Source organism: Pollicipes pollicipes, unplaced genomic scaffold, assembly GCF_011947565.3.
Source record: "Pollicipes pollicipes isolate AB1234 unplaced genomic scaffold, Ppol_2.1 Scaffold_4881;HRSCAF=5763_pilon_pilon_pilon, whole genome shotgun sequence".
NCBI lineage: Eukaryota > Metazoa > Arthropoda > Thecostraca > Pollicipedomorpha > Pollicipedidae > Pollicipes > Pollicipes pollicipes.
In genome coordinates this window covers 28,586,318-28,602,867 of record NW_023596576.1, presented here as the reverse complement: position 1 = coordinate 28,602,867, position 16,550 = coordinate 28,586,318, and the positions used below count along the sequence as shown (strand labels likewise).

The following is a 16,550-nucleotide window of genomic DNA, read 5'->3' as shown; positions in this document are numbered from 1 at the left end:
CAGACCGTCTTATTCTCTTTCTTGCTGCATTCTACATCCTCGGACGTTTCGCTTGCCAGGGGCACGCTACATGCGCCAGCCACGTGTGGGCTGAAAGGCCAAAGCCAATACTTGGCACACCCTGCTTGGCACACCATTCTTGGCACACCCTGCTTGGCAGACCCTGCTTGGGGCTTAAGCTTGGCACACCCTACTTGGTGCTAAAGCTTGGCGGTTGCCTCCCCCCCCAGCCCCGTTTAGCCCTACCCCACAGTTATCCAGTCTCCTTCATCCCATATCCCTGAAATGATCATTACTGGTCGAGGGGATAAATATCCAAATAACCAAATACCCAAATTGTGATTGAAAATTGCACAGCCTGCTCAACATTGGTTGAGAGCCCATCGACGTCCACCATATTTGGAGATCGTGTTCACGGACGCCAGATCTGAACGACTCGACAATAATATTCTTCTCGGCGTTGATCACCGCATGGCCTATGGGGGGGGGGGGGGGGGGGTAGGGGAGGGGGGTAATATTTGAATGACGTTGCTGTGGCGTCATGCATGTCTGAATGGTCACGTACTAATTTGCTCGAAATAGTCTACACACCTATACGAACGTGCAGATCTTAGGTCTTAAGAAGGGCAGGTTTGTGAACCGTACCGAATGATTTTTAAAACGGTTGTTTCAGTTGTAAAACTCATGCAAATGTGGAACAGGACCTTTAATACGCGTTCATGGTCACGCCCATCCAGTCCGCTTCGTACTGTGACTGTCAAGTATCAACATTGTCCACGCATACTATGCAGCACTCAGTGTGCCCAGGCCTGTGGTAAGTGCAACAATGTGGCCCCATTAAATGAAAGACTGTTATAAAAGGGATGCTGCCACCTTTGAACCCATGCATGGCACTAACCACACATGATAACCAAGGCAGTTCACAAGTGTTAGCGACTGAAGCTATTGTGCCATGACTACGCATCACCATATGCTTTCTGGACGATATTCAAGATGTGTTGTATGCTGCATACACAAGTTAATCATTAGTGTTGCTGTGAAGCATTCAAACGCATTGCAATAGCATTGCAACTATTCACCCCCACTCAGTGCATGACAATAATGCTATGTTGAATACGGTAACAATGAGACAGAGCTGTTGTACTTATGCTGCTTAAGTCCAAGTTGGAGGAAATATTTTGGATATAATGCATATGATAGTGTGAGTATAATAATGCACTAAACGATAAAACTGCATCAAAGAGCTTCCACATTATCCGCCTGCTGCTGACATGCCTCGTGGGTCAAGGGATTTATTGTAGTCGATTTTAGTCGATTTAAGATGTGCGACACACCAAGTTTCATTACCCTTGTCATGTTAGCATTTTAACTTCTTTTGGTCAGCGATAGACGCTTCGTCTAGGTTTCGGCAGCAATGATTCAGTTCCGACGAATCTTTTTTCAACAAAACTCCATTCGTGTTTCCATGCTGATACTGTCACGCAAAAAGTCCGCAGCAGAAACAAGACACACTTAAGCAAGTGATCAGGACAGTCATGCACGGAATACCGTCGGACACCTGTGCTAGCGTAGCCAAGGAGGTCCAGTGGCGTGCTTTTATGTGTGCTGAGCGGAAAGGACGGTTTTTGGAGCACGTGCCCTCGTGAGCGCAAAATGCTCTTACTTTGCATTTAATCTGAATCTTTCGAGTGGATGGATTTCCTGAATCAGTGCCCACGCTGAGCAGCATAGCGTGGGCCGTTAGCTCTGACCCTGCCACCCGATCGTAAAATTCCGGGTCGACTACAAATTTTGGGGCGAAAGCTTAACGTGCTGCAAAGTTCGGTGCGGCATGTGGTGCCCTCGATTTCTACCGAACCTTAGCTGGGCCGGTGTCTCCGGCCGCGGGCCATTCCAGCCAAGGACAAACGGCGATGCCTAGAGCGACCTGAACCTACCCCGTCATAGTTGGGTGAATCGGAAGGTGGTCACTCTAACCACCTGAGCTGCCATGGCGGGTAATCCATGATGGTGCGCAGAAGCGCAGCCAGGGGGCACAGGGGGCACGTGCCCCTCCTTAGGTTCCGATTTGAGGGCACGAAGGGCCCGAAAAGCTAGCCAGAGGTCTCATTCAGGGGACCCGGCCCGCATGGCCGGGCACTCAAATGCCAGCCAGAGGGCCCTGTGCGCTGATCAGGGACCCACTGAAGCGACAAGGGCCTATATTTTGGTCAGACAGCACCAATAACGCACAGTCGGCGCCGTGGCGGCATGGGCCTGAGGGCCCCATTTCTCAAGCAGGGACGAAGCCGAAGCTAACGATTTACATTGCTCGGGGCCCACATCACCCAACAGGGACCCTGTGTTGTCAAGGGGCCCGAGTCGCCAGAGGCAGTGTTCGAGGAGGCCCAAAGAGCCTAGAGGGCCCACGGGTCAAACGATCAAGGGCCCGATTGGAGGGTCTAAGGGTATAAGGAGCTGATCGGAATCTTATTCAGGGGCCCAGACATGCGAAGACGGACATTCAGACAACGGTCTGAGGCCCGTTTGCGGCGATCGGGGACCCTCTTAGTCGATATGTGCCCATATGTCAGTCAGGTACCACTGTACCACATAGTCGGCTCCGGTCGGTATGGGCCTGAAGACCCACTGCCCAATCAGCTATAAAGCCGGGGCTGGCGATTTACACTGGTCGGGGGCCTTGTATATGTCAGGGTTCCACAGCGCATAACAGAGGGTCCTGTGCTCACAAGGGCCCAAAGCCGACCAAGGGAAGTGTTCGATGAGGACCGAAGAGGGGCCCGGGCGGCCTACCGGAACCGACTATCAAAAGCCCGGTTGGAGGGCATAAGGGCCTGAAGGACTGGCTGTAGGTCACATAAAATCGCGGTCGTGACCTGAAATATCAGTCAGAGGTCTTCTTGCACCGTTTTAGGAACCCCTAAGGCAATGCGGGTGTCTAAGTCGGTCAGGGACTACGAACATCGAACAGTCGGCTCCATGTCCCTCTGAGCCCTTGAGACCCATTTGCCAAGCAGAAACGAGGCCGGGGACTGCGATGTGCAATGTTTGGCATCCTTGACATAATAAGGGGCTCCTGTGTCAGATAGGCGCCACAGCGCCCAACAGGAGCCCTGTGGCGGTACGCGGTCCCTAGTCGGAGCGGTGTTTGAGGGGGCCCGAAGAGGAGCCGAAGGGTCTCTCGAGACCGCAGGTCAAGAGCCCGATTGGATTGGTGAAGGCCCGAAGGGCCGGCTTTAGGTCACATTAAGGGCGCCCGTCCATAGGGCCGTGATCCCAATTGTCAGTAAGATGATCTCTTGCACCAATGGGAACCCCTGGGACAGAGCGTTTCTCTATTTCGCCCAGAGATCGCGAACAGCGAATAGCCAGCTCCCTGCTGACCTGAGCTCTGGGGGCCCATTTTCCAAGCAGGGACAAGGCCAGGCCCGCGATCTACATTGGTCGGGCTCGTGTATCGTTCAGGTGCCCACAAAGTCTAACAGGGCATTTTGTGTCAATAAGGGACCTCGAGTCGGTCAAGGGAAGATTTGTTCGACAGCGGCGAGGACGAGAACCCGAATGGCATAGGGTTTCCTTCGTTGGCTGGGGCCGTCTGACAGTTGAAGGAAACAAGAACTTATGAGTGCTCACCTTGGGGTAATAGAAGAGTCCTGTGCCAGTCAGGGCGTTCAGTACCGAACGGTGGGCCCTCCATCCCTGTTCTAACAAGGGCCCGTTAAGCCCAGCTGGAGTTTATGTGCCGATCATCTGACCGCCTACTAATTATAATACTAAGATCGACAAAATAATATTTATAATACCTAAATCGAATAAAATCGACTACAAAAATTTCCTCGACCCACGAGGCATGTCGGCAGCGGGCAGATAATGTGGAAGCTCAAATGACCGGGACTGGCAGGGATGCTGTTGCGTTAATGGCGGTTCATGCGTCGATCCGGGTTAATTGCGCGGGTCAAAGGGCCTCCCGCATCAATGAGATATGAGGCATCCCTCTAAGGGTCTCCGGATCGGCCAGGGATGCCGCCCCGTGTCGCCAGAATGGCGGCTGGAAAACACACCGCGGTGGAACAGAAAGGTTCTTCAGCCCTTGACCGGAAACAACAATGTGCTCCGTAGTGTTGTTCTTCAGAGGAACCCTTTACCGGAGAGAAATAAGGGGTCTCATTAGTGTTGAATGGAGAGGGTCGAAATAGATCAAAACGCACAAGACCATCCCATGCTTTCCCGAGGACGTTTAACATTTTGCAGAATCGACTAGTGAAACAAACACCATCAAAATCTTTGAGCCTGTGCGCCGGGTTGATTGTGAAGTGGTTAACGCGCCTGCATTAACCACTGCGCGTCTGGGAACCCAGACGTACGGGGCTCAATTCCCCAGCGTGGCCGCCCTTCCCGTCAGAATGAGAGGCTGGCGGCGCCATATAACCCCGGCAACTGAGCGCGAATCTCGGGGAGCAAGGGTGGCGAAGACTTGTGTCGCAGTTTTCATAAAACCGAACCTCATTGGCCACTGCAAATAACGCCAGGGGGCGGGCGCCGAGCGCGCAGCAATGACCATAGTGAAATAATGCTTCTGAATGGCTCCAGAGATTTATGCATACAGTTCAAAGATAACACACAGCGAATCTTTTTTACAAATTTGAGGTTGTCCTCTGAACAGACTTATGGTTGCAGCAGCATGTCACGTAGAAATTTTACCTCATCTTTGCTGAAATATAGCTTTAGAAATTTTACCTGCCTTTACTCTTCCAGTTCCACAACCAGATTCCAGCACCACTTCGCGGTGCTGTACAGGTCAATACGTTATTGTTATCAGTCTAAAGGCCAGCCACGTGAAAATACGCCCAGAATATCTCTAAATGTACGATTTGGTGTCAAAGAATGTGCAAAGGTATTTCTTTCAGATGCGTCCCTAATTCCGTCCGTCTGTTGACCACGACCTAATATCAGCCGCGGGGCCGACGCTGCGCGAGCAATGGAGACTGCAACGCCTGGCGTCGCGTTTTCGTTTTCTGGGTATGCCTGCGCGCATGCTGAAAACCACGTTACATAATTTGTACCACTTATCAATTCTGACTGCATGTTGAAGACATCCAGACAAACATGGCCAGGTCATGTTAATACCAATCGTTGATTCATTTTAATCTTCCGTCTACATTCGCGGAGTCCTTGCTATTTCTGTACAACTCAGATGAAAATTCTGATAAAGTTTCTGAGTTCCATCGGTTTAGAAAGAGCCCACTAGGCCATGGTAAAATGGGGAGCGCCGGCGATCTATTTAATGCAGTCATTTAACGCAGGATTTCTTTCAGTTTATGAGCGATATATTAAGGCAGAATTGATCTCGCGGCAGTGTCTGGCCTCTGGCTGCGCCCATCTATCTCTCACGGTCAATTGGTTGGATTGAATCATAAATGAGGTCAAACTACTTCTTGCCGTAACTCGGTAGCTTGCATAGGTCCGAAAAGTCAAGCTAATTCAAACCAAGCTATTTCACCAGTTGCTTCAAAGGAGCAACGAGAGGTCACCTGAACTCAGTACATGACCTTCCATGAGCTTGGCTCTGGGAGACCCCACATTTATGATTTTAATGTACGATGACCTGGTTTCTCGGTACCAGATCTGCAGCATTCCGAGGAGTTTTCAAGGCTTTATGTCAACTGGGGTGACCCTGGCACCATTTTTAGCACACCTCAGCTCTTTCACTTAACAATGTGGCGAATTGGTGGCGCATTTCACATAGTTTTCTAAACTGGATTTGATGATCCCATGGAAACTCAAAAGACGTCAGACGAGAAGAGACAAGGACCTAAAGGAGAGTCAGTTGATGGCGTGTTTTAGAATGAATATTTACGCATCCCTTCAATGCGTTTATATACATGCTTTATAAACACCGGAAAAGGTAACAATGGAGAAGAAAAGCCAGTGAAAAACCTGATAGGACGGAATCCGCCTCCGCCCATAAAGGATTGAATTCATTGGCAAAAGCTCCGGAAAAGGAAAAATCCAACCTTCTGAAATGTACGTGGAAAACTGAGCGCACATCTTAGTTCCCTGTTACGCATATCGCAGTAAAGGCCGGCGGGAGAATCTCACGGGCACCTGTGTTTGACATGTATGAAAAAACATAGATGAAACTATTTGGCATTTACTCACTTTATGTTAAACGTTGAAGTTCACTTTCATTACCATATTTTTGAAAGCTGGGACGAGGTGAAAACGATAAAAGGTGCCCACATGGTAACGCTACTGCTTTTCTCATCTTATTTCGGTTACCGCCTCTACAATGTCAGGATCAGTGCCACATATCGCAAATAAAGCTATCCGGTCTGCAGATGCGGTCCCTTCACAGTGACAGTAGAAGTAAATAAAACCTGTAAGGAACAAAAAAAAGAGCCAGTGAATAACGCTAACTGATCTCGAACATGAATCATTTCGCAGTTTGTGTGGCCTTTCGATGACCGTTCAGATGTGTTCTGCTCTGACATCCGCATACGCATGACGTCACATGTTAGGACCGAATTTCCCCTGTACGCGCCGGCACACGGGTGACAGGTATCTGGCCAGTATCCCGACATCTGAATCCGCTGCTGAACCCCAGCTCCTTCTAACACATCACAGACAGGAAACAAACAGCGGCCCGTGACGCCTCGTGCAGTTCCAATGCAGTTATTGATAAAAAGTCCAGAAAATGGCACGGGGTGTTTTAGAAATAAGGGAATGCATTAGGAACAGCCATGGGCTAGACTCGACCATAAGTAGAGTGGGCTGCAGGATAAGCCCAATTTGACTGGACTCAGCGCTGGCACTACTCGCCCTTCTCTGCTGAAAGCTTGTAGATCAGTTTTCATTTGTCAATGCCAGAATAAGCACGAGCCTAATACAACCACTATGCATCATGCGCAAGGCTTTGTATTTTTGCTGGATGACGCCCCACCACCCAGGGTATCTTGATGACCCGACTCAAAACAGTGGCCCGAGCAGAACGTCGTCATGTATGGTAACCTGACCGACCTAACTCAGAGCGCAGTGACTCAGACAGCGTGGAGCCACCCGTGGTGACTTGACTGACCTGACGTGGATCGCAGTGACCCGAACAATGTGCCGCCACCCGTGGTGACCTGACTGACCTGACGTGGATCGCAGTGACCCGAACAATGTGCCGCCACCCGTGGTGACCTGACTGACCTGACGTGGATCGCAGTGACCGGACAATGTGCCGCCACCAGTGGTGACCTGACTGACCTGACGTGGATCGCAGTGACCCGAACAATGTGCCGCCACCCGTGGTGACCTGACTGACCTGACGTGGATCGCAGTGACCGGACAATGTGCCGCCACCCGTGGTGACCTTACTGACCTGACGTGGATCGCAGTGACCCGAACAATGTGCCGCCACCCGTGGTGACCTGACTGACCTGACGTGGATCGCAGTGACCGGACAATGTGCCGCCACCAGTGATGACCTGACTGACCTGACGTGGATCGCAGTGACCGGACAATGTGCCGCCACCCGTGGTGACCTGACTGACCTGACGTGGATCGCAGTGACCGGACAATGTGCCGCCACCCGTGGTGACCTTACTGACCTGACGTGGATCGCAGTGACCCGAACAATGTGCCGCCACCCGTGGTGACCTGACTGACCTGACGTGGATCGCAGTGACCGGACAATGTGCCGCCACCAGTGATGACCTGACTGACCTGACGTGGATCGCAGTGACCGGACAATGTGCCGCCACCCGTGGTGACCTGACTGACCTGACGTGGATCGCAGTGACCCGTCCAGGGTGCCGCCGCTCATGGTCCCGCTGGAGACGGAGGGCCGCGGGTGACCGAACGGCCGGTATGTGCCTGAGGTGCCGTACTGGCCGGCCACGGTCGGGTCCCCCAGTGGCGCCGCCCGCGTCAGGCCGCGGATCTGTAACAGCGGCACTGATCTGCACCCCACCGAGACGGCCAGTGACACCGAGTAGGTCGTCCAGTGGTTTGCCTGAGCGGCCGTGATTATCATAGCCAGGATCAATGCGTCGACCTGACTTCCATGTTCAGCAATTTCTGGCTCGAAGGGAAAACGAGCCCGAAACCTTCAAGACGCCAAAACAGATGGGGTGCGTAATGGCAAACGGCGGTACTTTGGGTTCAACTGCAATTCTTAGTTGGGATATTAGTGACAGGCGCTGGCACAGAATGACATCACTGCCTAAGCAGGTAACGTTTCGGAGCCGATGTGACGTTTGGACAGCAAGCGGCGTGATAATGCGACTATTTACGTTTAAGTACGCGTTTCGAATACGGTAGGAGATCATCCATTGATCTTTCGAACATACTACACAGTTTTGCAGTTATCGTCTTGGGACCAGCCCTCTGGCCAGGCATGGCCTTCTGTGAAACCATGAATTACAACCGCACCCTGAGAACAGCCGCATTGAATCGACCGATGCGTGGCAAAACATTTCAACACGGCGAGGAATGCTGTCTGAAACCAGAAACAGACCCTTCTGCCTAGTGATTTGGCCTGGCTCTCTTGGCCAGCTGCCAACTGGTTGTCAATGACGATCCACATACAGGTGAGCTCAGGACGCCACCCTCTTGTTTACCGCATGTTATTAGGATGTCCGACGCGCCAACAAATGGGCTACTGGGGTGGCCAGGCATGGCGCCTAAATCAGCCCAGACGCCAGGGTAATTTCCATGGAGGCCCTAGCTTGCTAGCTGTGCGATCGGCAGCAGGGGCTGGGGGATTAAATTGCAAGGGTGCATGACTGCTCAATGGGACATGAGCCTTGTCATTCTACCTACATCAGGCACCCGTACACCACATTCTCACCCACCCAGTGATACGTCAAAGCCACATGATTTTCATGAGGGTAACACAATTGTGATAGCCTTTTTTGCAATACCTACAAACTTCTTCATTCTGGCGCTGCAGCTATCGTGATCATAGGCTGGCCGCAGCAGCCTCTTCCGTTCTTTCCTCCGGTACTCCTTTTGTGCTCTCTTTTTCCTGTCCGCCCAGAATTGCGTTAATTTCGCGTAGAATGTCTTGCGTTTGCGCCTGGAGACCGGGGAACCCGTTGTGCTTCGGCTGACCCCTGAACCAGTGCCGCTGGAGACCGATGAGTCTGCTATGCTTCGGCTAACGTCCGAACCACTGTCGCTGAAGGACCTGGACCGTGTGGAGCGAGACGACGCTCTGCCCCGCTCACCACGCCGTCGGTCCAAGGGACTGTGCCGCCCGGACACGGCCAGCGGCTTATGTTCGGATGTTTCAGTCGATGCTGTGACAGAGGCAGAATGGGACGAACCCTGGCCCTTGCGAGATCGGTTCGAACCACTTTGGCCTGGGCTTCGGCTACTCAGCGTTGAGAAGCTCTCACTGGTGGAGGTCTCCGAGACTAACGGGCGGTTAACAGCTTTGGTAGCGTTTCGTTTTGTTGCGTTCGAATGCTGTCTCTCAAGGCGCACCCTCTGTACCCTCGATGGGTTTTTACCGGATGCATTGGCTTTCCAACTTGATGCAGTGGCCTTCGTTGGCATGAGCTGCGACATGCTCCTCTCCAAACTTTTTTCTCGACCGTCCAGCGAGTGGCCTCTGCTCTGTTCATTATATGTGGCATCCATGCTAATTCCTCGGAAATAGTTCCCAGCAAAGTTTTGCGTCTTGGATACGCGAGTGGTACCGTCCTCCACCCGCCAGCCGTCGCGCATCGGGCCGTTATCACCGCACGCACTGTCGTGCCCATATCCACCGCTCTGCTCGTACGCGAACACGGGGTCATATCCACGGATGGCCCGCTGGAAGACGCCGACCTTGTTCATACTCGAAGCGCTCAGGTCAGAGTCATCGGTCACGTGGGTCAGACCTCCATCGGAGGTCGACGCCGCAGAGCGGAGGCTGCGCCGGGACCGATCAGTGAGAGGCATGATGAGTTCAGCAGCACACGGCGCCGGGGCCAGTGCTCATGGCGTTATGGAATGGAGGCTGGCGGAAGCCTCGCCAAGCTTTGTTCTGAGACAAGCATGCCCACTTTGGCTAGTTCAAGAGCTCAGTTCTTAAGCACACATAATTCCGCATAGCACGCTTATTTTAGGCTTCCTGAAACCACATCAGTACTTTATGAGGCACTGAAATACGCCGAGCACGTGGCACAGAATAATAAAACTACGCGCTCAATGTTCTCAACTAATCATGTTATCTCGTTTCAGCGAACTTGTTGTTCTATCTTGAAGAACTATTGCCCATTTAAACGCACTGACACTCATGCGAGCACTGGCATGATATCTGATGCTGTCTTCCGACCGCTTGATTTTTGTACCAATAAATCACATTTCACGTGGCTCACCGCTCAGACACCACTAGTAAAATGCAAATGAGCATGGCGCATCCAGGCTGGAATGCAGCTTTTACTTACCGGCATCGGTATCATAGCAGCGCGATGAGGTGCAAGATCACTCCCAACGTGGTGCCACCTGGTTTGACCCCTCCTGTCTAGAGTGACTCCTTTCCCGTAGCGCGAGATTCGAGGCGTAGTTCCGCCCTCACGCCCGCCACCCTACCTCGGGCCGACGCAGTCGACGCCGGTCGGCTGCGCGGCACCCACCCACACGGCACACACCCTGCACGGCACACGCGCGCACGCACGCACTTGCATCGACACTGCAAGCAACACCTGTTCGCAAATAATCGTATCGCCCCCGAGAGGAAACATTCACGGAGCGAGAGCTGCCACGGCCGGTTCTTCGGCCCCCTCGGTCTGCGGGCAAGTGCGGCCCGACGTACCGCGTGGAAGGTGAGTTGTCGCCCAGAGCGATGATTTCCACCTGCACACGGAGTGTGTCTGACGTCTGCAGAGTGGCGCGCGCTGGCGGCCTTTGCTCATATCTGTACAGCGCGCACCTGTGGAGGCCTTCGGAGCCAGACCCTCCGCGCGGCGTCTCCACCCGCATTGACACAGGCACATGCGGGACCTCTCCCTCCCCTCCCGCCGTCACCACTGCGCCACCAGCTGCGAGCGTAAGCTGACGGAGCGCAGAAACGCGCCGACGATTTGGGGACCACCGAGCTGAGCTTGTAGCAGTCAAGGCGCACGACGAAAACGAGGAGCCCCGCCTTTGCCCTGGATGTGAGCAACTGATACCAACTGTTGGTACCGAGCGCATGACAATAATTGCTTGCCAGTTTATGAGCATAGACCACCAGCAACAATTTACAAAACGGTAGAGCTGCTCGTGTTTTTTTTTTTTTGGTAACGCCATCTTCGTGGGCATGGAACTTCACAGAGCATCATCCATAACTACTCTTTACTATAGGCTTCAGAACATGAAGACGTCGTGCAGTTACACTGTTCGCACCAGGTGAGCGTAGTCAACTGGTGTGAACAGGTCTTATGCCAACTGGTCATGACAAATGTAAAGACCATGCTATAAATAACATAATGATATAAAGCCCACTTTGTCCAGGACTTAAACACTTATTGTAGTTGTGATTATACTAGTACGGCAAAGTGCAACGGCTACGCAAAGTCTTGATGCTTCAGGAAAGCGTTCGAGGCGTAATACTTGGTGGTCAAAATTATCATGCGTATTGAACACAAATGTTGCCATCTGCGGTGAAGGTTCTCTTACATGTTCACTAGCGGGGCTCTTTGTCAAATGTCAATAGCTGGTCGCAGTTCAACATTTCTAATAGCACATTTGGGTCTCCTTAAACCAATTGTGTGAAACCTGTCAGACGCATTCCGATATTTGTGGCACTAACGGCGAACACTTACAGAATAATTTCTGCATACTAGGCCTTCAAATGCAATTAATGATTTACTGCATACCATCAAGTCATCATGTTAATATAGACAATACGCTGTTTGCTCCCAGGACACAACTATCCCTGAAATACATCACGAGCTATATACCATTGGTTTACAACAGCTCCCATGATGCTCTCATGTGCCGAAGAGTCGCGCAAGAACGCAAATAATGCAAACAGATCATATATTGTGAAGACCGCAAGGGAGCGAAAGTGTAAAGGTTTGGCCTTATTAGGGCCGGATCCAGGAAGGATGGGATGCTCGGGGTCATGCCCACTTTGGCTCTGAAGAGGCCCATGAGCTCCGAAGGGGCCCTATAACCGGTCGAACAGATCTGGTTTTTTACACAAAATGCAGCAAAACTGGACGTCTTTGGGTTTCCATGCAACCAAAAACAGTCACAAGTAAAAGTGGAGGACCCACCGGTAGACAAAAATATTTTTCACTGATCGAGGGGGTGATGATTGGAATATTTTAAGACTCATTTCACTATCCAGAGGCCTCATACTGTGTCCGGGGATCTATATGTCCATTTGCATGGAAAATCCTTTCATTAAGAAGCTTTCCACATTACCCTTGATTTTTGTGCATTTGTTCGGAGGGCCGTGCACTGCTGCGGGGCCTTTCCTGCTGGCGTGCCGGGCACTCCTGTCAACCAGGAGCCTTCTACAAATCCTTCACATTCGCCCGAAAGGCTCGGTACGCTATAGCCGATGGCCCATATGCTAACCTGCCGGTTGCTTAGGAGCACTCCACGTTGGTCTCGATTAACCTACCGAAACACTTGCTGATATAATGGTGGACCCTCTTCATTAACCTAGGGCCCTTCCATTATCTGTCACCTGCTTAGGGTGCTACACTCTTGTCGGGGCGTTCAGCGTACTCCAAATTGGGTCTTGGGTACATTCTATTTGAATGAAGAGCACTACACACCTGTTGGGCCTTCCATCTGTTCATCTGCTCGGGCACACTGGATTGTTTGGGAGCCGCACACGTCGGACATTTGAATGAAAGGCCTCACGCTCATGTCGGAGGCCATCTGACATCCTGCTTGGGTACACTCGATCTTTTGGGGGTCCTCCACGCTGGGTCTTGGGTATTTCTCATTTGAGTGTAGGGCCCTGTGCTCCTGTCGGGGGTCATTTGATGACCTGCTCGGGCACACTCGACCTTCCAGGGGCCGTCTGCACTCAGTCTCGGGTATTTCTTATTTGAATGGAGTGCCCTACGCTCTTGTCGGGGGCCCTATCTGTTAACCCGCTCGGGTGCACTCGATCGTTCGAGAGCCCTCCACTTTGAGTCGTCGGTACTACTTAATTAAGCGGAGGGTCCTAACCTTTTGTTGGGGCCTCCATCTGACAACCTGTTTGGGCACTCTTGAGCATTCCGGACCGTCTATTTGTGCCGTAAGTACTTCTAATTTGAGGGGATGACCCTATATTCTTGGTCGGGACCCGACTATTTAGCTGCCAGGGCCGGTGGCAGATACACAGTGGGGGTGGGGCACGAAACTATGCCAAGCCCCCCTTCTTGTACCCCGAGAGGGCCCATAGGCTCCGAAAAAGCTCATAATCGGCCGAACGGACGCAGTTCTCTGACACAAAACTTAACAAAATTGAACGTCTTTGAAGTTCACAGACGACCAGGAACAGTCGCAAGCAAAAATGAAGAGCCCACGAGCAGACAAAGTTAATTCTTTGCAGATTGAGGGGCGGTGACTGGGGGAAATTTAGGCCCTCATTACGCTGTTTAGAGGCCTTACGCTGTTTCCGGGACTTGTTATGTGTACTTGCCGGGACAGCACGATCGCAAAGGAGCCTTCCACGTTACATTTCATCTCTTTGCATTTCCTCATAGAGCCCTACGCTGCTGTTGGAGCATTATCTGCTTACATGCCTGGGCACTCTTAACCGATCCGATTTTCTTCCACGGGTTCTTCCCATTTCCCCGAAAGGCTCTATACGCTTTTTCTGAGTCCCATATGCCAGGGCACACCGAGCTGCTCAGGGGCTCTTCATATTGGTTTCGGGTTCTTTCCACTTGCTCGGAGGGCCTTGTGCTGTTGCTGGGGTTCCATATAAAGTAAGGCACCGAGCCATTCGATGCTCAGGAGCGCTCCACATTGATTTAGGGCTCTTCCCTTTGATCTCGTTTGCAGAGGACCCTTCATCCCTATCAGGACCCTGTCTGTTAACCTGCCTGGGCACTCTTGATCGAACAGGGCCATTAATTCATGCATACTGATCTTGAGTAATTTTTCCTTGCTCAGAGAGCCCTGTGCTGTGGCCGGGTCCTGTATGTCAGCCTGCCGGGGCGCCACCGATCGTCCAGCGGCCCACTACATTGGTCTTGGGTTCTTCTCTCTTGCCCTGACGACCCCACACTCGTCGACGGAAGCCTCTTTGGTGGCCTGCCACGGCACCTCCGGTCGCTTAGGTTCCGTCTCTATTGGCTTTGGTGCCGTAACCTTAGCGCAGCAGTTATTTATGCGTCGATGAATCTTTACGCACAACCGTCGAACGTAATTTACACGCTCGCAGCGTCCATGTGTCATTTCTGTCGGCTAATGAATTTGTGACACCTTTATGCGTATGCACCACGTTCTTAATACATTTTGAATGCTGGCATATATAATACTCCTTTATAGCAAAGGAAAAACTCTGCATTGGTCGGCAGCCTTCAGCTGATGACATCGACCAGCCGGCTAGCCCTAAATAAACTAGGTATTAAAATCGTACTTGAATTCAATGATATTAGCATCCACCTTTAGCTTATTTGGCTATGGTTTTTTCTCAAATAATAAGCCTCAAAATAACAGGAGTTACCATAACCTGGAAAAATTGATAAGCCCCATGTGTTAGGGCTGCACACAATAAGATGGGTTTCGGTATAAAAAGCAGCATACTTTTTATGAATGCTTGAAACAATTCTGGATCCGCCCTGGGCCTTATATCTAAACCACCGAAAACATCTCCAAAAGCTGGAGAAAGCTTTCGCTGTACTGTGCGCTGCTTGTTGTCACTGACCGATTTTACTTGGCGAAGTCTTACCTCGGACGGCCACCTCAGCAACTTGCGCTGAGAAGCACTCGTCGCTACGCACAGCAGTGTTCAGCGCTACGCACAGCCAACACCACGCACAGCAGCAGGATAGGCTTCACACTGCAACGGTGGCGGCTCTACGCAGCACCGCTGAGAGGCCCCACACAGTGACGTCAGGGAAATGATACACGCAGCAGTGATGAGAGCCACACGCACAGCAGCTCGGACGCGTGGCCGTGCCAGGCGTGCTCTCGCGAGCGGCGCGTCCGCCGGCCGGCCGGCACCGCCTACTCACGTGCGGGTTGCGGGCGCTGGTGCGGCTACATGACGCACGCGTTGATAAATCCCACTCGCCGTAATTGAGCCTCATTGTTGTCCGGTCGGGGGCGCCGGGCTCGGTGTCTGCAGTGCCGTCAGCTCCAGCGCCGGGCTTGGAGCACTCAGAAGGGCGCGCAGATGATGTGCGACAGAGGATTATGTCACGTGCCGATTGTGCGCGATGGAGAACGACGACATGAGCGGACTGTGCGCGGCGCTAGTAACCGTGCCAGTCTTGCATGGTCTCTGTGAGGTCGGAAGGGTGTGCTGCACGTTCCCGAGTCACCCAGACTGACACTCTTTTGTCGCCGGGCAACATGGCATTTCAAAGACGTCCTGTGAAGTATTAAGCCGCTGGATCTCGCGACACCCAGTTACGAATGCATCGTGAGCATGGAGGGGAGGAGGGGGGGGGGGGGGGGGGGCTCGTATGGTGCGTCCTGTGACGCACCGCACCGCTTTCAGTCTGAAGATCCCGCGCCTGAACTCGCGGCGTTCAATCTGCGCCTGCCGTATCTGTTGTTCGGCCCGTTTGAGCACCCAACACCATTCAATTGTGGACTTGCAGTGCGCCCAGTTGCGTCCGCTGCTGCGATCGCCGCGGTCTTGACGTGAGAGGATGGCGCTGCGGATGGCGCTTGACGTGAGAGGATGGCGCTGCGGATGGCGCTTGACGTGAGAGGATGGCGCACAAGTTAGTGCGGTGATGCGGTCATGTCGTCGACGGCTCCAGAACTTGTGAGGCGAGCGTGCTGAGGCTCAAACGTATGGACTACAAACATCTACTCGCTTGCTTTCACAGGGACACCGATACAGTCGTTGTCCAGTAGTTGCATCACACGTCATGGTCCATGTTAGGTACCAGGCCACGCGCACAACCAACCACAGGGCTTCAGCAGCCTGTCCTGAACGAACTTCGACTGCTGCGGCTGTCCGCGGGGCAGCGCGGCTCTCCCAGCCCTCGGCTCGCTGTCACTTCCACCAGCTGCGGCACGGGAGACCTGGACCGTCTCAGCGTCCGACCTGAGCACACCACACCTGTAGCACGCACGAACCCGGTGTGCCGCCAACTGGTGCGTCCCGGGCTGGGCGCCGCGCCCCGCCCTTCCCCGGTGAGACGGGGACCGGCCCAGAGCGGCGGCGCTCCGGCCAGACCGTTGAATACGCCCCGGCGGAACCGGAGCAGCGGCATTGTGCTGCATCCGCCCGCCCGAATGTTGCGATGCGGGCCCCCTACACTGCTGCATGAGGCGAGGTTACAGCTGGCTCGGATGAGCCCCCTACACTGCTGCATGAGGCGAGGTTACAGCTGGCCCGGATGAGCCCCCTACACTGCTGCATGAGGCGAGGTTACAGCTGGCCCGGATAAGCCCCCTACACT

The 16,550-nt window shown here is 52.8% G+C and overlaps 1 protein-coding gene across 1 annotated transcript in view; it reads right to left on the bottom strand.

Moving 5' to 3' along the window:
• Nucleotides 1–15,228, bottom strand: part of LOC119100214 (endoplasmic reticulum aminopeptidase 1-like) — a 36,911-nt gene extending 21,683 nt beyond the window's left edge. The window contains 2 exon segments of the mRNA XM_037223323.1: nucleotides 7,765–7,924; nucleotides 15,147–15,228. Of these exon segments, the coding sequence (XP_037079218.1) occupies nucleotides 7,765–7,924; nucleotides 15,147–15,221 (235 nt within the window). The 5' untranslated portion in view covers nucleotides 15,222–15,228.
• Nucleotides 15,229–16,550: the final 1,322 nt, after the last annotated feature.